Here is a 26827-nt window from a genome sequence, read left to right as displayed (position 1 = left end):
CCAGGGTTTCTACTTCTCTGTGCTGTTTTAATCTATTTCGTCTTAGGAGACGGAAAAAAAATAAAGAGAAGAAGATGAGGGAAGAGGAGGCAACCTCTAAAGACAAAACCACTTGATTGAGGAGCTCACACAGTTCTGTTCTGAATCCTCTCAGTGGGTAATCCATTTGGGATGTAAGAATAATTGAGGTTGCTTTCATAAGTGTAGTTTGATTCACTTGTTCCAAATAAAAAAAAAAAACCCAAAACATGGAAATACCTTACTGTAATCTGTTGCGTGTTTGGGTCACAATCAGGAGGGATGAAAGAAACGACTAATAGTTGGCCTGAGGCATATTAAGCTAACAAAACATATTCTTGGCTCCAAGCCAACTGGTTTTCTGCTCTACACAATGTAGTGTGACATATATTAATTTTATAAACTGCGCCATAAACTTCATAAATATCTATGACCTTGCTTGTGCAACGCACTTTTGCTCTGTCCTCACAACTGCTCCACTTTGCAAGCCAAAGGACTCAAAGGATCCACTGCTAACGCCCTGGTGCCAGACACCAGTGGACATTCCCAACCCACAGTGCATCCATCGTGGATCAGACTTGTTGTAGGATATCTCACGTCTGCTTGATCTGATCAGGATCTGGGGAATTTGGAGGCCATGTTGATGCCTTGAGCTTTTTGTCACATTCCTCAGGTTATTCCTGAGCAATTTTTAACCTGCAACAGTATTTGGGCAGTACTGTCCATGTCTACTGGCATCCATATGAATGCCAGGACCTGAGGTTTCCAAGAAGAACACTGCGATGTAATAAGATCAACGTTATTCACTTCACCTGTCCGTCCTTTTAATGATCATTTTGATAATCACCTTAGAGTGTTAGATAACCATTGGCAATATTAACTGGTCACTCAGTGCAGCAACAAAATTAGCTGTCAAGGTAAATTAACCAGATGTTGACCCTGGTCGTGCAAATAATGAAAGTGGTGCTTTTCTCAAGAGTTGACACTCGTGATGAAGTAGAACTGTGACTGACGTGTCTTCAAGTGTCATCTTGCACAATCTTCAGTTGCCTTGCCGACACCCCTGGCGTGGAGGTTCACATGGAAAAACAGTGGCTGTGGGTGTTTCGCTGTGAGTCACATGCTGGTATGTTTTTTCAGCCCTACAGCTTCTCCCAGTAATGGAAGCCATTCTTTATGGTTGTGTGGCTTTACATCATTAGGATAAGGCTTCCATCATCCATTTGACTTTTATGAGTTTGTGTGAAAGCCTGCTCTGATTCAGAATGAGAAATGTTTCATTTACCAAAGTATTACAGATGCACCGGGAAGGTGAGGTAATTAATCCATGCCGACCTGACAGTCCACGCTGTGGGACCGACACACCGCAGGTAAGTTGCAGACAAAGTGAAGCAAAGTGAAGCAGCAAAGGTTCAAGGGTTAGGAGAGAAGGAAAGTGGTCAGAATGATAGAGCGGCGGAATCTGTATGTGTCTCCCAGTTGACCCGGTGTCCCACAGAGAGCAGTGTGCCAACACTGATTAGAAGAATAGACAGGAAGAGAAACAATGAGGAATAAACTGCCTCCCAGTGTGTGTATGTGTGGGTTTCTGCAGCATCTGATGTTTACCTGACAAACAGCCAAAACTAGAAGCGCCTCATAGATGCGAATAAAATAGCTGATTTGGCCACACATACATACATCAGCATCAATACATTTGCCTGCAGACAAAAAACACACACACACATCTACACACCCCATTCACATAATTTTCCAGAGTAGAAAGACAGAGATGAAACAACATTTTCTCTGACTGATGGAACAATGTGAGCATAAGCAATGTGTTATTTTCACACTCAAGTGCAACCTAAGAATAACAATGTGTCCAATTGTACTCCGCTATGCATGAAGCGTTCTCTCTTGTTCTCTCTCACGTTAGTTTTTAATTGGGCCCCCATTCAAACCATCAACAGCAAATTCTAATTGTCAAAAGATGTTCATTACTTTCCAGAAGTTCAGCTAACAATGTCTGAATGTATTGTACAGTTCAAGACATACTACTAATGTTTAATTTCCATTGGGAATAAAGGATGAGGAAAGAGGAAAACATTTAATTCCACATGAGGATAAAGATAATTAAGGCCAAAGCAGCCTTTTTCTCTTTCCCTCTGTTGATTAAGGTCACAGTGTCCCATTCTGTGTGAGAACATACTTTTTTCTTTTGAATTCTAGTAACAGACTCAACTCCTAATTACCATTTTTTTCTATCAGCAATAAACAAATACAACAGGTGGATTTAATTGCGGGTTTCCCAAAAGCTTAGATCTTTGTAAGCTGAGCAATTAATTATTAAAGTCCCTGACTGACTGCTTCTACATGGTGAAATATTGGTGTACACCACCATGCACACCATGTACCGTTCACCGGAGTCAGGCTTCCTCAGTAAATGGTACGGTGATTTTTTATAAACAAAAAGAGAGATTACTCTCTCAATAACCATTCTCTGTATGTCCTTGCTTGAAATGATCTTTTTTAACATGCAGTATAGTATAATATCAAGGTTTCTATGCTGAGCTCCCCAAACTGCACAATATCCACCTGTCACTTAATATAATCAATTCAAGTAGTAATGGGAGTTTAAGTGTATAAATGCAGGCAGGTATCATTCTCACACTCCTGGCACTTTGCTCTCCAGTATTACACAATTCTTCTAGCTTCCCCTTATTACATACCTGAATGTGTGAATAGCGAGGGAGGCAGACGACATTGACTCGGTTTCTATGGGTCATTTTTACCTCAGCACAAAAAAATGCAGTGGGAAAGTGAACAGGAATGAATCCAATATTCTCACAGTTCATTCTATCTAGTCATTTTTCTGTCTCTATTTTAGAAACATTCCACTCTGGTTTTAGGTTACTTCCCTATATGTGAGGCAGATCTCCTGAGGAACCTTCTTTGGATAAAAGATATAGGAAAATGCGATTGTAGTATTTTTAGATTATGTTCCATTTTCCATGCAGTGCTACTTGACCTCCTCTAGCTATGGTATTCAGACACAACACTATCATGGTTCAACAGACACCAAGGAGCAATCTTAACAAGCAAGACGACCTTTATCTACTACTATGCTGTTTAGCCTGGAGACTTTTGTTGAATGCAGTGTCTCATCTACTCTATAAAGTCTGCCATGCAGTAAAATGATCACACCGTATAAAATCATTTCAACAGTGCTTTCTAGTGCTATTAACAATTTGACCAGGATTTTCTTACAGCTTGACATCTGATGAAAAAAAAAAATGTCTTTGTGCTCTTCCAGCTGTTCAAATGCTACACACAACGTCAGCAGGGGTATTTTAATAGGGGCTGTATTAAAGAGACTGGAGGTGATCTCTTGATTCAACCTTTGATGAGTTGTTCGCAAAGGTTATGCAGTCATGCTCCTATATCCAGCTGAGATGTATTTTGAAAATGAATCCCACTCCTCTCAGCGGCCGGCTGACTTGGAGGAAGTCATTAACACACATACCGTATTTCCTCTCAATTAGGCCATTGTAGTGCAGATCTCTTGCCTCAAAGGTTCCTTTTTTCACCTCTTCAGAGTTCTGAGGCACAGCGTGATTTAGCTACTGGCTACTTAACTGACCTTTTCATGCTCTTTGCAGATCCTCCTTGAAGTCCAAAGTCAGGACTCATGGGGGATACAGGCTGTCATTTCAGTTATAATACTGTTTATATTATTACTATATCAAAGAAACACTGCAAATTTGGTTTCAGTGACATTTCTGAGATAGATTCCTTATCCGTTTTTAATTAAGTTGTCATGAACTACTTAGCTTTATTCTAAATCAGTAACCTCTAATATTATCAGCGCAGCAAGAGCACTAATTTAACCAAACTGAATTATCAGCTAAAGTTTCTTATTGTATGTCCCAGATTCAGTCATTAGTTGAATACATTTCAAACACTTTGTAGCACCAATGCACAGAGCCAGTCATCATTCTGGATTCTAACATGGCCCTGATTTATATTTGTCCAGGCTTCTTGTCAGCCAAAAAAGGCTTAAGATGGCTGCAGAAGGTTGCATCAAGAGCTACAACTCCACAATACACATGTACATGACGCAACACTTACTATCTCCTTGGCAACGTAGCGGTCCGACAGTCAGCTTGGCCTCAGAGCCTGGTCTGTTGGTGTCACCCACAGCAACCTGGCTGACTGGCAGATGCTCTTTATTCACCAGAAGACCAGAATCTTCTCTCCTGAGTGAGTTGAAAGAAACATGCAGACAATGGAAAGAGGAAAATCCAGGTCAAATACTGTTAAAAATCTGCAACTTCTGCATCTTCTGCTTGTATTTCAGACATGTGTGATTAACATAACATAACTTAACATAACACTACACAATAGTTAAAGGACGGGATGTATATAAAAGACAGCAGTAACACGTTTAGTATGTGGTTAAATAGTAGCAAAGGACAGATGCATGCATGAATGGATAAATGGGTGGGGTGGCATCTAATTTAGTCTACGGATGAGAAGGGGAGTGTACGTGTTACAAACACTGAATATTTAAATCCCAGCCTTCAAAGTGGGAAGGAGTTTGAATAGGACGTGTTCCTAATTCTTCACTATTTGACTTGAATTGTTTGCAATTCATTGCAGTTTAGAAGTAAAACAGTAAGAATCCAATTTATGGCTTTGTGCTTTCATATGTGGTTCTATGTGCTGCCTAAGTATGGGTAATGAGTGGAAATAGAGTTATCTGGGTAATAATTCAAAAACTCACTCAGCCAAACAATGAGACATTAATGCATATAATATTAATGGGGAGAACGAGACAAAATAAGACATTTGTAATCTAATCAGTTTCAGAGATGGGGGGTGGGGGGGACATGAAAGCCAATGAAATCGCCTCTTCTTGCTAACATACAGTGTGCACACATACAGCATGCACACACGAAGACAGCGATGCAGTTGGTTTAATGAGAAGATCAATCAACTGGCCAAAAGAGCTTTGACACACAAACTGTTCTGGAGGCAAACATCCGTCCTAAATAAACGCATCATTGATGGTGGCATTCATCATTCAGTCACTTCAGCCTTTTAAGTCAGACACCTTGTCAGACAGTCCGGCTAAGGCAGCGTCTGAGCTGACAGATAAATGCAATCGTACGCGTTAGATTGGTGACAATTTTAGTTTAAGCATTGTGGCCGATGACATGTTTCTCTTTGAAGTTCAGTCGATAGAGCAATACCATACTGCAGTTTTTCAGGCAAGAGGTCCAGTTCTTTGTTGCAGAAATTCAGGGATGTTTTTCTACATGAATATCAACCAGAATTAAATTCTTCATCTACTTATGTAACATAAAAGGCTCTTAGATTGACACTTTACAATCCCTTTCAAAAATTAGATTTATTTTAAAACAGTTGAAAGTCTGAAGTAAAGTATTGTAAAGGACTGAAAAAAACATTTATTATTGCTAAAGTTGAATTGAAGTTCAACCAGTTCAGCTGACCAGCTGAGGGCATCTGCAGGAGGGCTAACTGAATGTCAAACGCTCCTGTGTCCCTCAGCCACCTCTGGCCAAGACATTTTCAGTCCCTACTGTCCTGTGGAGCTGCTTTCCCTCAAATAGTAAGAGTCCTCACTAGTTAAAACGCATGTTTTCACTGAATTATTTATCACTGACTGTGATTACGATAACTGACCATTCACTAAGCCCAATCCTCCTTAGTTACAGGTACGATGTGTATCAAGCTGTACGTTCAATTACTGGATGAATGCAGTTTAAATTAACACTTTGTTGGTCGATGACTGATTGGAGCAGCTATGAGGAGTGTCAGCTCTGGCTAGCTTGTATCAACAATCTTGATCTGGTTTAATGTTCAGTATTGATTTTCCCAAAATATAAACTCTATAATACATATGTGACATCGTACTAAAAGACAAATGCTAAAGCTACATACAGAATACAGAAGCAGTATTGTTGTTGGATTGCAGTCAATTGCTTTTGAGTGTTAAGGTTTTATAGTGACATGAACACGACCGATGATCTTTGGGTAAAATTTCTGATGTAAATGTACTTTTTAGACAGTATATATGTGCCATTGAACCTCAGATGACCCACTTGTAATGTTGCATTAGTGATAGGGCACTTTATAGGGCCAGCTGTTGCTGCAAACTTTTTCTTAAGTCTCTGCAAAACTGAAAGTGAGGGGAAGCCAATCAATACGACGTAAATTGTTTGTGCTCCTGCTGAACTTGTTTGTAATGGTCTGACTTACCACTGTTTGTTGTCTGCGTCACAGTTGCAGTCGTACTTGGGGTCAGTGCAGTTCCTGTCGATGCCACAGGCACATTTCTGGATGCCGGGCAATGAGCCACCCCAGTAGAAGTGCTTCTCGCTGCCCCGACCCACCCACCAAGTGTAAGGGGTCCCATCTGGGGAGCAAACACAGACACAGACGAAACAAAAAACAATGTGTGAGTTCATTTCAAGAGAAGAATAGTCACGTCCCTCGTGGTTTATGTCTGAATACTACTATGTTAGCTGTGCCCTTTTAGAGAAAAACACAGCAGAGACAGGGATACAAACTTTTGTGAAGGCAATTAAGTTGTGTTACCAAACTGTCCAAACTCCATCCCATTAGAAGTGATTAATTGTCAAATCATTAACTGTTTGAGACTTTTGTCACATTAATGTGATTTATATTGACAGCGAGCAGCTGCATGCTGAATGAAATTCATTTGTTCAACATGTTTAACACAGCTGGATGGTAAATGCCTTTGAGACTGGCAGGCACACTTAGTCACAGATCACACCTGTGATTTTAGAACTGATTAAAACACAGATTCAGCACAACATTTACATCCATCTTTCGCATTACTGTGTGCCAACCTTTGTGTAAATATGTGTTTGTGTTAATAAGTGTTTGTGTTGACGTAGGTACTTCTAAGCACAACAACAGATGTGCACAACAGAGGTGCTAAAACACCTCTTTGTGTGCATGTGTGCCTGTGAGTGTGTGTGTACTTTAATGAGTTGATAAAAGGTGAAGGACCGCCGCTTTTCAATAAGAAATGCAATATTGTTTTCTCTGCCTTGGATAATGTATTCTGGCAGGAGACAGTAACTATAGACAGAGAGACAGGTGTAAATATTTTGGTGCCAGGATATATATCACACCAACAGCAAGAGAGGATGAAACAATATTACGTTTCCATCTTTATTCCAGCAAAATAAGCCGCATTGTCAATATCGCTTTGTCAAAGTCCATCAGATGATGAAATCTCCGGAGCCATATTTTTTCCAGAAGGGGATTGAAGAAGACTTGATGCAGCACAATTGCATCGAGTGGTATGATATACTGTATTATTACACTTTTCTGGACTGGGGCTAAATTCCAGTAAACAACCATGGATGTGGTTCTTTGTATTTGTATATATTCTGTGTGTGTGTGTGTGTGTTGGCCTTTGTGACCTGGGGGTTTATTCTCCTCATAAAAAGAATTAGCCTCATCTCTCTTCAGGCCACTGTTCAGACAAGCCATTGTCAATAGGATTAACAGTACCTCCTCTTGACACTTCGCAATCCTCTTCCTTTTGTGTGGAAGCGTGTGTGTGTATTTGTGTTTGTGTTTGTGCGTGTGCGTGTGTGTGGGGTTGTGTTGCACGTCCATACAAGTGGGATCCAAGTTTGCATTTAAGACCTTCACAGAGAGGTCAGTGACGTCCCCAACCACACCCAACCAAGCTAAGCCTCTGGCCTCCCCAAACGCCAACCATCCTGCCCCCCAACCCAATTAGTGAGTGTCATGTCAACGTCCTTGAAGCTGATGAGTGGCCACTATTCAAAGAGAAAGATGAGCGGCTGTAGCTATGCTGCCTGTAGGTCCTGTCAGATGAAATGATTGCTGCACGAGTGAAAAACTATATCCCATATTCAGTGAAAAGCTTTCAGCATCGAACATCTCCAAACTCCCAATCACACCTAACCAATACCTCTGTTTTTGCAAAGATGTTCCAAGATGTTCGATAAATAGAATGTAGCTAGGTATAGTGCTGTACTTAAGTACAGTTATGATGTACTGAGTATGAGGCTGAGTATTTTTCTGCTACTTACTACTTCCCCACAACATTTCATAGGTATTATTGTTCTTTTTACGCCACTACATTTGTCTGTCAATTCAGATTATTAATACAAAATATAATCAACTGATAATTTATGGTGCATTTCTGTAGAGCTACTCATGTGAATATAAAAAAAAAAACTGTGCTCCATCACCAGCTGCAATATTAAAGTATTACAATATTTTAAACAGGTACTATAATATATATTTCTCTGAAATGGGCCTTTCTGCATACTGATTACTTTTGGTACCTTTGGTACTTTCATCTAATTTTGATGCAAATACCTTTGTACTTTTACTTAAGTAAGGTTTTGAATTCAGATCCTTTACTTATAACATGAATATAAAAATAGATGACTGAATAATGGACTGTCTTGCATTAAGAATCACGTTGCAAACATGGGCATGTAATAGTGGGTGCAACTAATCATGAAAGACAACAGTCATGCTGTCTTGTGTTTGAGAAAGAACGTGCAGTGTGCAACAGTGAGTGAAGGCTCATTCTCTCACTTTCTGCCTGGCTTCACTAACCCTGCCATGTCATAACACACCCGATTTGAGTCTTCACTCTGCTAAGTTTTATTGACAGGTGGGGATCAAGAAGTTTGCCACTAATTTTATATAATAATGAGGAACTACAGGAGAGAGGTGGGGGAGGGAGCAGAAACGAGAGAGGAGAGAGGAGAGGCGGAACAGCAAGGCATCAGGTGGATGGGGAGCTTTGTATTGTGCCAGTTTAAGTCTCCTGTGTAATGCTGTTCAAGCTCTGCCAAAACAAACCACTGAGGAGTGGAGGGTAAGGAAGACGGCGGAGGTGGAGATAAAAGGGGATGACAGCATGGATAGATGGAGATATATGGGGGGAGAGATAGAATCATGCTGGTGCAGAGTTCGCACTGTGAGCAGCAGATAAAGGGCAATGCCAAGATGAGGTCTAGCAACACGTTTGCATGGGTGTGAGTGTGTGTGTGTGTGTGTGTGTGTGTGTGTGTGTGTGTCTATGTGTGTTTACAAAAGTCCTGGGTTTTAAAAAGCAGACGCACCATAATTATCAGAAGTCTCACTACAGCATGATTAGTCCAAGGAGTGGTAGCTGTATGTGCCTGTTCTCATGAAACATTAAAAACCAAAAGGGATAAAGACAGAAGCAGCACTTTGAGTTTGAATTTAGTAAAAGTAGTCTTGGTGGGGCAATCACACTTGCCATAGCATTGCACACACTCCTGGCACTAAGATGGCTGCAGCTAATGCTAATTTACTATAGATTAAGTTGTTGATAATCTTTTCATTGAAGATGTTGTTGTTATTGTTTGGTCCATAAAATCACTTCTTGAGGTGATCTCCTAAAATTAGAGGGTGGATTTTCACTCCTGTCCCATCCAGCTCCCACAGGAAAAAATCTTGTCCCCTCCCAATCCCGGGCCAGAGTTAAAAAAAAAAAAAAAAAGGTAAAATGACCCCATCTCCCATCTTGCTCCCATTCAGAATGACTCCCACTCCCTAACCCTAACCTTCACTAAAGGGCACAAAACATAAATAATGCATGGCCTGTGGTCCCTATAGTTTTTCTATGGAGGACCACCTGATAAGTCCCTGTTTCTAGCTCTTTTGGATGTCAGTTACAGTGAAAAAACAACAAACAAACAATAAGACAATACATGGGTCATACCATGCCTACTTTATTTGAATAAACCCAAACAGAACATACAACAGTGACGTTAACACGTTTTACAAGCAGCATACACCGTCTTTGCATCGTCACACTCGACTCTCATGAAGTTCAGTAATACTTGCCACTTCCCTGTTGTCCAGTTCTGTGATCTTAATAGATAGGTCGTTACTTCTGACTTTGCATTGCAAATCATTTTTTACCACATCGGTTTCTCTGCGGGTGTTTGCCCCCTCCATTGCTGTCCTATTGGTTGGTTCTCGCTCCCGTCTGGTCCCGTCAACTTTTTTATCCTGTACCGTCCCAATCACATGATTAATAGTAAGGTAGACTCCGCAATCCCGTAACCCGTGGGATTCCCGAACAAATGTCAGCCCCTATCTCGAATGTCTTGTTTTGTCCACAACTCAAAGACATTCCATTTACTGTCACAGAAGAATATGACTAATAATAAACAGTAACAAGCAAAATGATGATCAAGGCCATAATAAACTAAAATTAAGCTGTGAAAGTTTCAAGGAGCCATAAAACAACCACACAACAAATCACACAACAAACACACTAAATGGTCACAGGAGAAAAGAAAATAGACATGACTGGGATAAGGCCTGGGGCTGTGTTCATCTTCTGTCTGCAGGGACGGCACCACGACTTATTGTGACGGCTTTATCTATCTGTTATTTTAACAACATGTAAAAACATGCGTGCACTCACACCTACAGACACACACACAGCTACTTATCCCCCCTTCTTATCTACACAGGTTAATGTCTCCATCTTCATCTTGTCTGCTGTATCACACAGACTCACACTCTCAGAGCAAAGACAGATAGAGTCATGGAGGGAAAGACAAAGACGCAGAACAGGAGATCGGGAGGCTGTGCGATAAGATGAACGGCAGCAAGAAAGGACAGCAATGAAACAGAAACAGAGAGAGAGCAGGAGAGAGAGCACGATCAGTCTCCATAGTGATAAGCTGAACCAAACATCATTCTTATTGTTAACGTAAGGCCTCACCTGAGTGTGAGCACTAACACAGGTGCACCACTGCAAGTGTGTTCATCCAGTTCTGTTCTTTGAGAATTCAGTTGATGAAGATTTGCTTCTAATTATTGTGCTCTTTATATCAAAGCAACATGATTAGTACAGTTTGAATCATTAAGCAATTATTTACAGGATACAGCACGTACTTCATGATGATGAATGGCTGCTTTAGCAGCAGATCAATCCATATCTTTATAACATCTCGGGATTACTCTTGCTTAAGATCTAGAAACTGCCAAATGCATAGTTACTACTAAGTGCATAGTAAAGGATGCACTAACCCAAACAAGGCATTGTTCTTTCTTTAGGTCTGGTAGGTGTAAAAAACATTTAGTTAACTGTTGATATGCTCAGTTCATGTGATAAAAGTTAAGTTAAAGTTAAGAATTAATATCAATAAAGCAACACAAAAGTTTAGTAAATGTTTGACAATGACATGATAAAAAAGAAAGAAATGTTTGTAACGCTACTATAAACAATTCTAAGGCAAGAGAGAGCCTCTTTCTTGGTCCCAGAGGAGAGGATAGATTGTTGGTTGCCTCAAACACACAGATTTCACAGATTTCCTCGCGGCACACAGACAGTACTCGTACCCAACACCACAGAAGCACATGGGCCACACTTAAATCATATCAAAAGGATTGCACCACTGCCCGTCACAGCGTGAACTGAAAGGTCAGTGGATCCAAAATGGCACTCGACATGCTCAGTCCCTCATATCCCCCCGTCTGGGAAATAATGGTCTTTAAGAAAGGTGGTCAGCCAGAGCTGAAATGCCAGGAAGGTATAACCCTTGACTGGCTTTCTCATAAACCTCTCTTAGATATAAGCTGTACTGCAATCATTACAACTAAAAGGCTGATTATCATTGCCTTGACTGTCCTCTCTGACCTCGCTGAGTGACAGGTGTATGTCAGAGTGCACACGCTCAGTGAAAGCGCAAATGCACGCATGCTGCATGCATGCTCAGGTGACAACATCAACAGTTCACCTGCTCTCTGCACTGATCCAAAGAGTGTGAAAGGAAATCAATACTCTTCTTTCCTCTCCTCTAACAAGCATCTACTGTATTATTCAGACAAAAGAAAAAAAAAAAAGGCATGAAGAAGTCTTAAGCAGACTGTACTTGCTGGAAAAGACCCATCAGGAGAGACACAACAGAAACGTGCACGCACTTACTGACACGCAGATGCCCCCGCTCTCACTCTCTCTCGTGGGCTCTGGACAATGACAAGAACACGCCCCGTCATGTATACAGCCACACATACATTTTCAGTCTTGGAGGGTTTTTACGCAAAGCTGTGAATCAATTTGTCTTTGAAATCTCGCCGCTGGTTTCTGTTCTTTGTTGTCATCATTTGTTTGCATTTCTGTTTGTTGTGCACAGAGCCTGGTGTCTCCTCTCCACACCCACTGGTCTTTGTTAGCCTCCTATCCTCTTAACATCTCAGTTTTTTTGTGGGAAGACCGCGGAGACGCATATTAGCCATACCCCGTGCTCTCGAGAGAGAGCTACAGATAATGCAGTGTGTGTGTGTGTGTGTGTGTGTGTGTGTGTGTGTGTGTGTGTGTGTGTGTGTGTGTGTGTGCGCGCATTTGGAGGACAAGAGAAAGAGAGAGAATTTGTGTGCCTTTGTGTCTTTGCCTGCCTTTTTGTTTATCCGTTCGAGTATATGTGCGTCTGTGTGTTCTCCTCTCCGCTCCTTTTAATCTGTCTCAGTCTTTGCCTCGCTCCCCTGTCTCTTTCTATTGTCTCAATCCTTCTCCTCTCCCCCGACCACCTATCCATCAATTTACTTTCGAGATACCTCCTCCTACCTCCCGACCCCGCCACCCTTTTCTCCGTCTCTAAGGCTCCCACATATTTAGGCCTCTCTCTTCTACTCGCTCCCTGCCTTTTCCTTGCTCTCTCATATCGCTTGGTCTCAGAGGCCTCTTTCTTTATATCTTTCGTCCTATTATGTCTGTCTACCTTTCCTTTTTCTACCCTGGATCTCTTGCTCTACCAGGCCACTCTTTCTCCCGCCTCTCCCGTATCTGCATCGGACACCTTGTCCTTGCATTCTGGTATCAGTTGGTCTCAGTTGCCTCTTTCTCTCTCTGTGCTTCATATCCGTGGATCTATCCCATGTCTCTGCAACTCTTTCCTGGCATCTAATCTCTTTATGTTCTCATTAGCCCTGCAATAATCTGCCTTTTAATCCATGCTAATTGCATACTCCCTTTTACTCTGAACGTGATCTGCATGAAGTCACATTTGAACCACGTTCCGCCATCCCTGTCTGTCCCTTAACGGTCCGATCTGCAGATGACTGTGATGCGTACCAAAATATCAAACCTGTGATCTGTTAGTCTTTGTGAGTCCGTGCACCTGATTGAGTGAATGTGGGTGAATGAGTGTCTCATCGTGTTTTGAGTGTTTGAGTTTCTGACAACTAGTAGCACCATGGAGCAGTCTTGGATGAAGTGAAGCAGTAAAACTACAAATAATGTGAAAACTGATGAATGGATTACATTTTTCAGTTCGTCAAAGAAATCTGCTCTGCAAAGGTTTTATGAGGAGGGAAATACAGTCAGCATGTCACAAAACTGTGCCTGTTGGTTGGTATTGTCAAAACTCAAGCACAGTATTAAGAGAGGGAAACAGTAAGTTAAAATGTATGAACAGATATCAAGGATATCAAGGATATAGATAGAAACAAAATATGACATAAAGGTAGCGCAACCAAAACCAAAATTTTGGCCTAGAATGTGAGGAAATAAACAATGTGATACATAACATGACCAGAATTTCCCATATGATTACTCACATTAAGGGAATTATCCTTTTTATTACACATTCTCTGATATTTTGCTTGAATATGCAAATGCGGCTAGATAATTGCCAATTTGCATACACTTGCGGAACAGAAATCTCAAGTAAAATAAAGCAACTGCTATATTCATTTCACAGGTGTAGCTGTGCCCATTAGACAGGCCTGCTGTTATTTTGAGTGCAGTGTTGAGGCCACTAATGGATCAATTCAATCATCAAAGTAAATAATAAACGTGGATTTATTTTCCCTTTGTCACAAAAAGCAAAAACAATTCTATAATCACTCATTCTGGCAGTGAAGGGAGGAGGTTAGAGAGGAACACGGTAGAAATTAGTTCACTGATGCTTGCAGTGCATGCGATGTCAGATGAGACATCGCCGTTGTCTACATCAGAACACACGGCAGAACAAGCCCGGGAAGAGTAATGAGTTATTTCAACCATTTCTACCTGAGAGCACTTATAATGCGATCCAGCTCCCTGACAGTTCGGAGCTTCCTTCCTCTGTCCGCTGTTCAGCACATAGCTACGCTCTACGCCACACTCTGCATACCCCTGCACCCGTCTACAACTCTTCACAGGTCATCACGGAGCCTACTCGGCCATTAAATGAAAAACCACCCAGGAGAGGTGGAGAGAGGGGGGGGGAGGGAAAATTAATATCAATGGTTGTGTCCCTAATTGGCTTGTCTGCTTGATAAAGGACACAATAACCCGACTCTGCTGCAATTACCCCCTTTTTCCTGAATCTAAAGTATGCACTCGAGTTAGCAAGAGAATCCACACAAACATGAGCACAGACTAAGCAGAATGTGTGCACAAACAAAAACACACACCTCCGGCAGCCATTGTAACTGACAACAGTGTAGGCTAAAGACCATAAACAACTATAATCATCATTACCGCGGGGTAATCTCAATCAGAGTGTGTGTGTGTGTGTGTGTGTGTGCGTGTGTGTGTGTGTGTGTGTGTGTGTGTGTGTGTGTGTGTGTGTGTGTGTGTCTCTGTGTTTATGACTATAAGTCAGATTTAGTGCCGTGTCCCCTCAGGTCAAGGCCGATGGACAGATGTGTCATGAGGAAAATGGCTTCTGCCAAGACACACTCGTTTTTCACTCTGCTCTTTTACTCACACCATCCATCTCCCTGCATATCCGTCAGCTAGTCATATGGATGGGGATACAGTGTACAACACTCATAATTACAGAGGTGGATGAACGGGGCATAAACAACCCCACACAGACGAGGGCAAAGAGGGAGCGAGCGAGGGGAGGAGAATGGGAATATCGGAGAGAAAGGCAGGTGGAGGAAAAACGAGAGGTGGAAAAGGGAAAACAGAGCAGCCAGGAATACAGAGACAAAAAGGAAGTACATGAAAACGGAGAGAGGGTGAAGCGAAGGATCAGTTGTGACAGAGGCGTTTGGAGGGATTGGGATGGGAGAGCGAGTTTGCCGCCTTTCCTTTACTGTGACAAGAAAGCCTGTCACAACTTGTGGGTGTCTTGAGCAACATAACAGCTAAGGTTGTATTTGCGAAGAGTGCGAAGATTCATCCTGTCGTTAAAGGTTATTTAACACTGACTTTTTCCATCTTGATTAAGCAGTATTTAGTATGCAGTAATTAATGCAGTCAAACAGGGCAAAAAATAGTCCATGTTGTCATGTTATTTGAGCAATAAGTCAACACTTTTTAATGCAAAATCCCAAGTATAGCTCATGCAATTACTGAACTTCATCAAGGATGTCAACGATGGACACTTTTATAATTTGCTCCTTCAAGAATAAAACTCCTGTGTGGGTTGAAATTGATGTGCACGCAGCCTATAGACTGTATAAAAAGCCAGCATCAAACAGTGTGACCTCAGACTTCACGTAAGCTATCAAGATATAATGAAAGTTTTTTCGAGGGTTAGCAATTTCATAAAGGAATAATGATTTATACTTTGACGAGATGTTCAACGCTCAGCTTTGATGTTCGCTGCTCGGTGAACAACAACACAAGAGGATTAGGATTATGTAGAACAGAGAGATGAAAAGGCGTTTTATAGCATTGTCAGTAGCATAAAAACGTTGTGTAACTAGTTGGAGCCATATTATTGTTGTTAGTAACAATACGTGGCTGAATAGTTTGCAGTTGGTGGAAGCCTTTTAATACAGGTCTCAAATTTAGTCACTTGACCAGAGAGAAAAAAACTTCCGGTGGATTAATTAAGACAACACAACAGCCTTAATCAAAAGCATCTGGCACATCACAGCTCAGCACAGAGGGCGGATGCAACCGATAAACCGACCGCACTTGGACGAATGCAACCACGTGCTCCAACACACGGGCAGGCACGCACACACCTACGACAAAGTCTGGATGTCTTTTGTGCTGCGGTGACACAAGACAACACAGACAAGTCTCTCTACTGTCGATCAACTATCAAAGAAGCTCTCGCAGCATTTTGGGCTTTGTATTACTCATGAAGGGGTTGTGCATCCTGCTGACAACTGGGTGCTACATTCATTATTGCACCACTTTGTTGTCAGAAGCATGATGGATTTCAGGCTTTCGTCCTCGAAGACAATTTTTTTTTTTTCATGAATTCTGACTTTATTCCCTTCCATGGTCAGGCTGCACTCCCTTTCCAGACAACTTACTTTTTACTGTCATGTGAAATGATTGGAAATACACAAGTATCAGGTCTCATCCTGGGGAAAATGTATGTGCACATAAACAATGAGACAGAGAAAGAAAATTACACTAGACTAATTGTGAACAATCATCTCTGCTACTGTCAGCGCACCTTTACGCTTTACTTGCATATAAAACCAACCACCCCTCGAAAACTTTCATTTCCTCCGCGGTTTGTCTCAATTGATTTTACTCTTTTTTATTTCATTAATTGATAATCAAAGTTTTGATTAACATTTTTCTGTATCATCGATTCCTTTATTCCAATCAACTACATGGCACATTTTATCTTATTTTATTTAATACTCATCTATGTTTGTGCCAAAATGTTACTGTATGTTTTAGTGTGTGTGCTAGGCTTCAACCAAAGCGCTCCTAGTGGGATAAACAAAGTCTTCTGAATCTGACTGAAAGAGGGCTGAATGCTGTCTGTACTTTATCTTTTGTGTCACTCCTGTCAATACTGATCTTAACACTCAGATACTCGGTACAGAGGTTTAGCCTCGCTTGCGGCTTACCCTCGGTGGTGTAGGTCATTGACACTCAAAATGTTCTGGCCTTGAAAGTCTCAAGGATACAGTACAGTATCAGCCTTGAGAATTTCTTCTAAGCTTTCATTACAGTCTCAGAGACTGAGAGCCACAGCTTTGTGAGAATAAAAGTTGGGGCTGCTTCAGACAGCAGACATTTCAGAAGTCTACATGGTGTCTTTCAGGGGAGAACAAAGGATAACCTATGACACTCTTCTCTCATCCTGCCTGCTACATTCTTCTCCTCTGCTTCATTTCTACCCTGTTCTTTGTTTGCTGTCGATCTGCAGGTGAAGAGGTTGACCTCACCGGTCCAGACACTAACCTGCTGGGCCTCTCCCTGGGCACACAAAGACCCACCAACCTTCTTTATCTTATCCTACCTCTCCTACTAACACTCTGTTTTCAGCTGTCGGCTCCTCTCAGCTGCTTTCTCTTTCTCCCTTTGGTATTCTCGTTTCCCCCTCTCTCCGTTCCCTCTCCCCCTTCTTTCCCTCACTGCCCTTCTGTCTCTGTCTTAGCTTGAGTTATTGATTCGTGTAAAGGTTGACTGCGGCTGCCGCCTTCCTTTCGCTTTTCTCTCCAACTTCTTCTTCTCTCCTCCCCTGCTTTTTTTTCCCTTTCAGCCTCATCTCCTCTGCTGAGTCTACTACTTTTTTTTTTTTTACTAAACCTCACATTCTGTTTTCTTTTGGTGTTTTGTTTTTGGTCTTTCCATCCATGTCTGTCTCTCTCTGGGAGGCTAAACTTTAGGCTCAAACTTAGTCTGTATTGTCTGGTCCTTTGTCTCCCACCCCTTCTCTACCTTGACTTGGAGTGCGCTGAATAAAAAACCCACGGCAACCTCACATTTTCCTCTTTCTTCAAACATCATTTCAAAACATCTTTCTCTCTACCCTCCAGAGCAGTAAAGGGGAGTAAACATACAAAATAAAAGCTAAATTAATGTTGAAATCAAACAAAACAAGTATTGTGCACATGTAAGCATCTGCTTAATGGGCTACAGCTTGTATATTAAAGAAGGTTCAGTCCCTTGAGGCAGGATTTAAGATGAAATATTGACAATTTGTCTTTTATTAGCTGATTTCTCACAAATATTGTAGATGGAATCCCTTATCCTTTGAGTGATTATTGTTGTTGTTTTCCTAATAAAGTTTGAAAAATCAGTCAATAATGTATCACAATTTCTTTTCTAAATAATGTGTGTATACCAGATGTGACTGAAACATGATGATGGATATAAATAGCTTATTAAACCTCCTGCTAAAGGAGAATGTATCCAGGTTGTGATCATATTTTATCTCTAGAATACTCGGTGTCCTCAGCTAAGGGCACTCAGCATGATTTACTGTGACAGTGATTTGTGATAGTCGTCCACTTGTGTGACCTCATATACATTTATCTTTATCATTTTATGTCTCTGTGAGAGGACACATTGTTATGAACACAGTTACTTGCTTCAGAGGTTTTTCCTTTAGATTTTGGAAGACCTTCCTGCATAGATCTGCATATTAATGCGGAAAAGCTGATACTGCTCAAACTGTTGCAACAGTTAATGCTTAAAGATAAAGAGCTCATATTAATGCCAGCCGTGTGGTATGTGCAGACAAGTAAGTTGTGCATAAATATGCATTAGTGCATTAATGGGCATAGTGAATGGATTCAGTAATAGGTTAATAGGATTATGTTTAATACATCATGGTGATTAGGTCGGGACATGAGGCAGCAGCAGTGCCTCTTCATTTAAAGGTATTCTATGTCTGACCCAAGTGACAGGATACATTTTGGCATTGTAGGAACTTCTGCAAACCACAGATTTATTGAACTCTACATTTCTTTTTGACAGTTGTGTTTATTCTTTACTTTTAATGTTATGCTGTGAAGACGCTGTGCTTATGGTTTGACTGTGTTTAGGCACAACAATAACTTGGTTATGGTCAGGAAAGGACCGTGTTTTGGTTTACCTGATTCACTCACCACAAGCATGCCTGGGAATTGTCCCAGCGTTAAGTTGCCACTAACACTTATCTAGTTCTTCTGTGCTTACAGATGTTGAAGCGCAACCTTGAAAAGTGGTTTCTGGCTTGGCTGTCTTGCTAAGCTGTTAAGCGATCATCAGTCCCTTACATTAATGGGTGCCATCACCAATAACTGCACAGTAAATAAACAAGGACCTAAACTGCACATTTAGTGAGAAACCAGCGGCCATACTGTTTAACTTGTACACATGAGAATTAATGGGATGCTACCCTTATCAGAATTGAGAAATTTAGAAATGCAGGCAGTTATGATCTAGACATAGACATGATCTGTTGGTATCTCTGAAAATCTCTATTTTCTCAGCAGTACATTGGTTTTTATCCCTATTTGTTACTGTAAAAATAACAACTCTGTACTCACTCATAGATGCCAGCCACCTGAATGCGCCAGATTGTCAGAAATGTCAAAATAAGCCTTATCTTGCAATGTTAAAGAACTGGTCCCTTTATCTGGATATGCACCAAAAGTTAATGGGGCCTTTCTGGGCTGAAACCCATCCTCCAGCCAACTTTTATGAACATGTGTTACGTAGTCTTTGTGCAATCCCGCTGAAACTAACCAACCAGACAAACAAACAGACACAGTTGAGCTAATAAAAATATCTTCCCTTCAACAAAGCTTCAGACAAAACATTAAGGCAGTTGAATTAATCAAATATACTGTATCAACACTATTATTTTACTATAGCTGTGCTTTGTGTAGCTATTATTGCATAGGTCATGTTGAACTTAGATAAAAACCTGAAGCATTTTGCAATGAATTGCCAATTTATTTTCAGACGCATTGCTCAACTGCCTATCATTCCCTAATAACCTGTCCATGATGTCCTGGGGAACATGATGATCATATTAGTAATGAGGACGTGGCTGACAGGTGAGGCTGCACCTGGCTTCTGGAAGCTTATTACAGAGTCTTAATGATGTGCTATGTTCCATAATTAGGAAACTTTTCAGCTCTCTGTCCAATCTCACTGTTTGGTTGCTGTGTTGGCTGGGGGCAGTGCGAGAGCTTTGTTTCAGTTTGACAGCTCGAATGCGGTGCAGTGTGTCTCAGAGATTTGTGGAGCGCTCATTGGCTGTGCCAGTGAGAGGAAGGGTTTGCAAGAGGGGAGATGAGGACACATACAGGATGATAATGTGGTGTTTGGGGGGGGGGGGGGGGTCAGAAAGTTTGTGTTGTGTTTTAATGTGTGTAATGAGCACATGTGTGTATTTCCCCCTTAAAAAGAGCTACACTTTCTCTTACACTTGCCAGGAAAAGAAGCTTCTGCAAGAATAAATTTGGATATGCAATTGTGTGTGCACAGTACATACTATATGCAAGCCTGTGGGGGCAAAGCTCCTAGGTTAGCACTTGGGTTATGTTTAGGGTAAACCCTAGTGTGAGTCAGTGAGTGGCAGAAGCATTGGGATTCATTTATTCAAGAAATAGTTCCAAGTTTGTTGTTTTTTGGGTTGGGTATTTTGGCTTGACCACAAATATGACAACTACAAACAAAGCAGCTGATTAATTAGACCCACAGGGCTAGGGCTTTGTTTGCAATGAGGACAGACAACACTGCTGCAAATTCCGAAACCAGATGAATTAACTGTTACAAATATTTTTGTATGCGTGGGAAAGACAGTGATGTACAGAAGTAACTGTGTGCATGCGGGTGGATAGTTGAGGTATAAATATAATCTATATTTGACTGTAGATTTAAATCCCATTAGAGTATAAAAGCATGTGCATACCTATTATGAATCACCAAAAAGTACTGTAGCAGGTAGTGTATTAAGTTCTTTGAGTGTTGTGTAAGTGTGTGTGTGTGTGTGTGTGTGTGTGTGTGTGTGTGTGTGTGTGTGTGTGTGTGTGTGTGTGTGTGTGTGTGTGTGTGTGAGGCTGTGCCACTTAATGAGGGCCGTTATGATTGAGTTGAAGTTTGCAGGTCCTGTCTCGCTGCAGAGGAGAGCTAATGATGAATACACTTCAATCATTTGGAGACAGGCCTTCATCATTTGTTGGAGCTGTCAGACAGTTATCAGGGCTCACTGTAGGCAGCTGGAGAGGATGCCTCGTCCATAATTGAAAATTGAGTTTAGAAATGTCACATGTATCCGTCCATCTGAATTTCAAGCCGGGAAATCCCCACTGGCGCACAGCATGTAGAGGCCTGACAGTACCTATCAATCCAAGCTTCAGCATTTTAGTCAATACAGACAATCGCCAGTGGGGCATTTGTTCATTTTTAACAAGGGGCATGTTGGGCAGCGTCAGTATGAGAATATGCCGCGGGCAGACCTCAGTACTTTACTAATACATCCTTCTTTGAAATAAAAGTTCTCTGCCTTCACTTACTGTGTAAACAAATAAAAAAAAAAATAGCACAACTCCTATTTATGTAATATTTTACAACATCTCTCAGGCCCTGCAATTATTCTTTGATAGCTACTTTCGAAATGGGTGGTTTAACCTTTAAATCAGCAGCTGAGTAACCTTTACATTCTTTGCTGCAGGACAAGGCTGCTTATTTCATAGACACAGATTAAACAAAAACAAAAAAATCTAATCAAAATATGCCAAGGTCTGCGGCTAAGCCTTTGACTTTCCCATGTGCCTTCTTTTTTCTAAAATCCACAGTGAAGTCAGTCTCCTGTATATACATTCACCTTAGAGTATCCAAGGTCTAACTCCTCCACAGCGGTTTCTAAGTGAGCAAAATAGAACGCTAATCTATTCTGGTGTAATCATGCTTTGACCTGGCTAATGGAGGCAGCATACCCTGGGGCAAGATGTAATCAGGGAGACAGTTAATAAAATGAACAAGACCGCTTTACTGATCTTACTAATGTCCCTGACCTTCCCCGAGGGACGACACTTACACACATGCAGACTCACACTTATACATACATGTATGTGCCCTAATGCCCGTATACATCAGATGTGGTCTCAGACATGACCATTCAAACAGGCTTATTAATGTAAACACACTGATAACAAGGAGACGGCAATACCACCAACTTAATTATCATCCTATAAACCTTAAACCGTCTCCCCATTATCTCCGAACTAAATCACCTGTATAAGTAGGGGTGGATAAAAAGGACAGATGAATCACCTGCTGGCACCTCACAAAAAACTTTCACATGAGTTCACATTGTGAGTTGAAAGGAATTTTCAAGGCGTCATCTATTTATGTATGTGTGCTTAGTTTACAGCCGGCGGGGGATTGTCTCTACTCGGGGTCACACATATCAACTCCAGGGAACATAGTCACGACTCCATACACAGCTGTCAATCAAATGCTGTAATGACTGACAGAGCAAACACTCACGTCACTTAGTGCCAGGCTATATTTACATGAATAACACGGTAAACCAGAGGTGTTAACGTGGATCTACATACAGCTAGAGAAAAGGTGTAAGAATGGGTACATGTACCTGCAAATGCAGACACATAAAAAGCAATTTCTCATAACTTAAATAAAAGTGCTAACTTGAGGGGGGAAAAAAAACAATGGAGAAAAAAAATCAAATCAAAACATGTCAAAAAAGCTGTTAGTTCATGTTCTCTCATGGAAGTTAGACTTAGTTAGTGCTGTCATGACTGCAGTATGTGCACTTATAAATGCCTGACAGCTCAGCTGTAACATTTCACATCCATGTTTCCAATTAAATACTGTTTCACAGTCTTTCGTCAATATATCTCTTTTTTTCCCTCTCTCCCTCACTGTTCACTGCATTCTTGCTACTACTGCACAACCAAATCTCACTGAGGGAGATCTCTGGCAATTATCTTCTTGATAAGCAATGTGTTCTTCTATTTTCTTTAATGCAATCTTTTCCTACCTTGTTACCATTTACTTTTTAAATGCTAATACAAACAATCTCTTGCTTTATGTTATCTCTCTTGTTATTTTCCCTTTAAAATACATACAGTTGACCACAACTCAATCCTCACCCTTAACATAACAATCAAAACATGTAACACCCAATCAAAAAACAGACAGAGCCTCCAAGTTTCTCAGTTTCCTAAGGCCAATGTACACAAGTAATTTCTCTTGAATGTTGCTTAATATGGGAGGGGTGTTGATACACAAACAAATCTGCCTTTCCAAGCGTAGTTATTGGTCTTGTGTGTTAACATTGTATCGCACAGACGGAACATTTTATATGTATTTTGCCATAAACATGATTTAATACTGTACACGTTCTTGCTTGCTTCAACAAAGTGCTTCAACCGCACCAAGCGTGTTTAACTATGTAAAAAGCTTGATGTTGCAGCTTGGAACTTAGACATCACTTCTGTTTATATACAGAAATTTAATAAAAGATCCCATAACATTAACATAATTGCAATGTTTGCTACAAAGAGCTGCTGGAGGGTTTTATGATAAGACACTCATAACATGCAGTACAGTTCGTGTGTCCATATGCTGAACCTCAGTGTATTGATAGGCAACATTCACATTCTAATCATGGTTTTATGATCTTAGCAGTTTAGGTACAGCCGCAGCTCCATCCTGGTGTTGAATGTGCTCCAGCCACTTGGTGGATTACAGCAATGCATCAAGGTGCTCGCAGCAAAATGAAAATGTAATTCCCTGAGCGCTTGCGGGAAATGCAAGACGAGAGGTCAGGAATAATTGCTTGTTGGAACATGATCACTGGCTGCCAAAGGGAAGTTGTCCTGTAGCTCTGACATTCCCAAATGACAAAGCCCCCGTTATAAGTTCATTTCAGGAATATGTTTCGCAGGAATATTACGGCTGATGAGTGATAGGCTACATTCAACGTGCGGGGGGCTCTCAGTATGGAGGCAACTTTGTCAGTGCTGTATCACCTTCTGACATCTTCTAATCAAGGCATACATGCTTGAATGCATATTCATGGACACCACCAAATTAATATAGTCATGAGGGGGCATATAGTTGACAGTGACAGTTGACGGAGTTAAACACTATTGGCAGTGCGAACGGTTATTGAGTGTCAGCGTCTGTAAAAGCTGGTGTTAATGGAGGATGAAGACGGGGGTCATTTAAAATAATTAGCTGTTATCCTTGAAACCAGAATCTAAACTCTGACAATGGCCTTAGACACCTTCACATCAAATCACTTACAGTATCTGATTCCTAAAGTGTATTCATCAACAAAAACTGTGCGTGAGAGTGTAATAGATACATTCTGCAGTGATATTACAGAGGAGGATAGAATGCACATGGCCCTCAAAAAGGTAAAAACTCCATAGAGAAGTGTAGAGTGTGTACATTGCATTTCCTTAATAACCTCATTGAACCAGAGCAACCCAGTCGCCAAGATAAAATGTTAGGAATTAGCACGGCAGTTAGCACAGAATGCATCTGTGTTTTTACTTGCACATTGAAATAAATAAAATCAATGTGCATCATCTACTCTATAACCTATACTGAATGATAGAGGAGCAAAACAAGCACTTTAAAAATATATTCTCTTCTCTAAATAAAATCTGTACTATATGTATTTGATCCTATGAGGATGTTGAAAGTACGGTAAGGAGCAGTGGTGTTCTTAATTGTGATAATAAATTGTCACACTCATCTCATACCTTTATCCATCTTACTTTTATATATATATATGTAACTTACATCCCGTTATAGCTGTATGTATGTGGATTAATAATGTTTTTTTTACTTGCATAATTTCCATGATCCTTTCTTGAGATCTCAAACAAATGGACTAATTGCCTGTCACAAGTTGTGATGCACTAGTCAAACACGAACACTGTAGCAAACTATCCATAGCACACAACAACTGTCAGCTTCAACAGTAATGCAGTTGTGGGAGATTCTGTCACCTGTGGGTTTCTGCAAGTTTACTGCCATGACGGCAGGCGTGGTGGGCATACAGCGAGCATGAAGACACACTCGTCAACAACCTCGGTGCAGTAGAGTGACAGAAATTCACACACACCAAAACAGTTGATTGTTTTGTGATAGGTGGAACAGTGGCAAGCAAAGGAGATGGACTGTCATGACCTTCATGATTGTTGGCAGCAAACAGTAAACAGAAATCATATCAGGGGGCGAGAGAGAGAGCAAGAAACAGAGGATACGGTAATTGGACTGGGGGGTTATATTTGAGAAGAGAAATACTGATATTAAATCACACTGGAGGGGTCTGGGAGCTGAATATGGCAGATTCCTCGCTAACAAGCCACAGCAACGCACAATTGATGCTCCTTGTTTTTCTTCTTCTATTGAATTCTCATTGTATTTCTACTCCATGGCAACTTCTCTTATGTAACCTCCCCGCCAGTAAAGCCTCATGGATTCAGCTGCATTGAGCAGATGAGAATGAATCCGGGACACAGACATGGGAAAAAAAGTGCAAGTTTAAAGCTCAAATGCCAATCCCGTCTTTCTGAAAGTGTTCCTCTCCTTTGCCCTATTGAACTCATCTTCCGTTTATCTTTGTTTTTTCTCCACATATAGTAGAGAACAGAGTACTGGAGAGAAAGGCTAATGTACCAGAACAGGAAACGATGACCTAGCTGAACTTATCTCTTTCCCTCATAGACTCGCTCTGTTTCCAGCCTCTCTTTTTTTCTTCTTCTTTTTTTACTTCCTAATCTGATTAAATGTATCAAGTCATAAGCCTTTACACTTCATGTTTGTCAATTCCTTTGCAGCGCTGGATGTGTCTTCTTCTGTTTTCTCTCTTCCTCTGCAGTCCATCTGACAGTATGAAACACGACCTCTCACTTCAGTTGAAATCCCTGAAATCTCTGTTGTTTTTGTAAGAAAAAAGAAACATATACCAGGCAGGCATAGGCACGAGTGTACGCGCACGCACACACACGCCGATGCGCACACACACGCACGCACACAGGCGCGCATGCACACACACACCTGCACAAGTCCCAAATGCTATTTCCAACAGCTCTGGAGCTGGAGGAAGACAGGGGCTTATTGAGATGAAGCATGGGGCCTTGAGGGTGACAACGTGGGCATGATTGTCTGCCCTGCAAGCCCCCTCTTCCCTGAAACTAAACCCCACCAGCGACCACAGCTTGCCACCAAGGGAGGGAGAAAGAGAGAGAGAGCAGTATTTCAATTCTCTGCTTTTTGCAATTCATCACCGGCTTCTAACGGCAATCTGTGCAGTTAAGCTATTGCTCCCTGGAAGAAAAACAGGGATTCTTCAATCAAACTGTCTGAAGGAGTAGTAGTGCTGGTCAACCCAACTTATATCATTCCTGCAGAACTGCTTAAAATAGATCTTATGGAATTATGAACATGCTATGCTTTCCTGCTGCAACTACATTCAGAAAGTCCAAAAGTTAATGATCAGTGAAATTTGAAAAAAACACTCACACTCCGCACTGACAACACAGAGAGCCATTTGTGCAGCTGCCTTTGAAGAAGAGCTAAATGCTTTGTTTTGACAGCACAAAACAGTTATACATTTGTTTGTGTATCACAGTATAATGTTCCCTTGAGAAATACCTGAGAATCTTATTTGAATGCTTGAATGATCTTGGCACTTAGCAAGTTTGTCATCCCACAACATATCTACTGACTTGTGTTTTCATGTGCGAGGTAGCGGTGCTAAGATTGTTTTATACATAACTGTAGGTGTGAGTAACACATTTTAGCTGCTCCAGAAGACAAAGAAGAACACAGGAATGAATGCATATTTTTTCCACAGTTATTATAATAAAAAAAGAAAAATCAAAAACAGACAAAGGAAGACTAATGCCAAAAATCATCTTGCACAGGTGTGTCAAAGTCGGTTGATGTGGCAGCTTTCACAGCACCAGGTTAGAAAGTTTTCCCTTTAACGTCAGCGTACCTGTGACACCTTTCACAATGTATTTTTTAATATTGTAAGATCAGAGAAGCCATCTGATGGGCAAGACAAATACAAATCAACTAAAGCAATGCTGCTTAAGAAAATCTTTAAAAAACTGA

At 41.0% G+C, this 26827-nt stretch overlaps 1 protein-coding gene across 2 annotated transcripts in view; it reads right to left on the bottom strand.

The window, feature by feature from the left end:
• The window catches only part of cntnap2a (contactin associated protein 2a), a 309254-nt gene that overhangs the window by 52867 nt on the left and 229560 nt on the right, over positions 1-26827 (bottom strand). For both annotated transcript variants that reach the window (XM_037079757.1, XM_037079758.1), the window contains exons 16-17: positions 6283-6439; positions 4129-4256 (exon numbers count right to left, since the gene is read on the bottom strand). In XM_037079757.1, coding sequence (XP_036935652.1) covers positions 4129-4256; positions 6283-6439 — 285 coding nt within the window. The remainder of the gene's footprint in view (positions 1-4128; positions 4257-6282; positions 6440-26827) is intronic.

This window comes from Acanthopagrus latus, chromosome 19 (genome assembly GCF_904848185.1).
Source record: "Acanthopagrus latus isolate v.2019 chromosome 19, fAcaLat1.1, whole genome shotgun sequence".
Classification (NCBI taxonomy): domain Eukaryota; kingdom Metazoa; phylum Chordata; class Actinopteri; order Spariformes; family Sparidae; genus Acanthopagrus; species Acanthopagrus latus.
The sequence above is the reverse complement of the archived record's forward strand: the minus strand, read 5'-3'. Positions and strand labels throughout refer to the sequence as shown.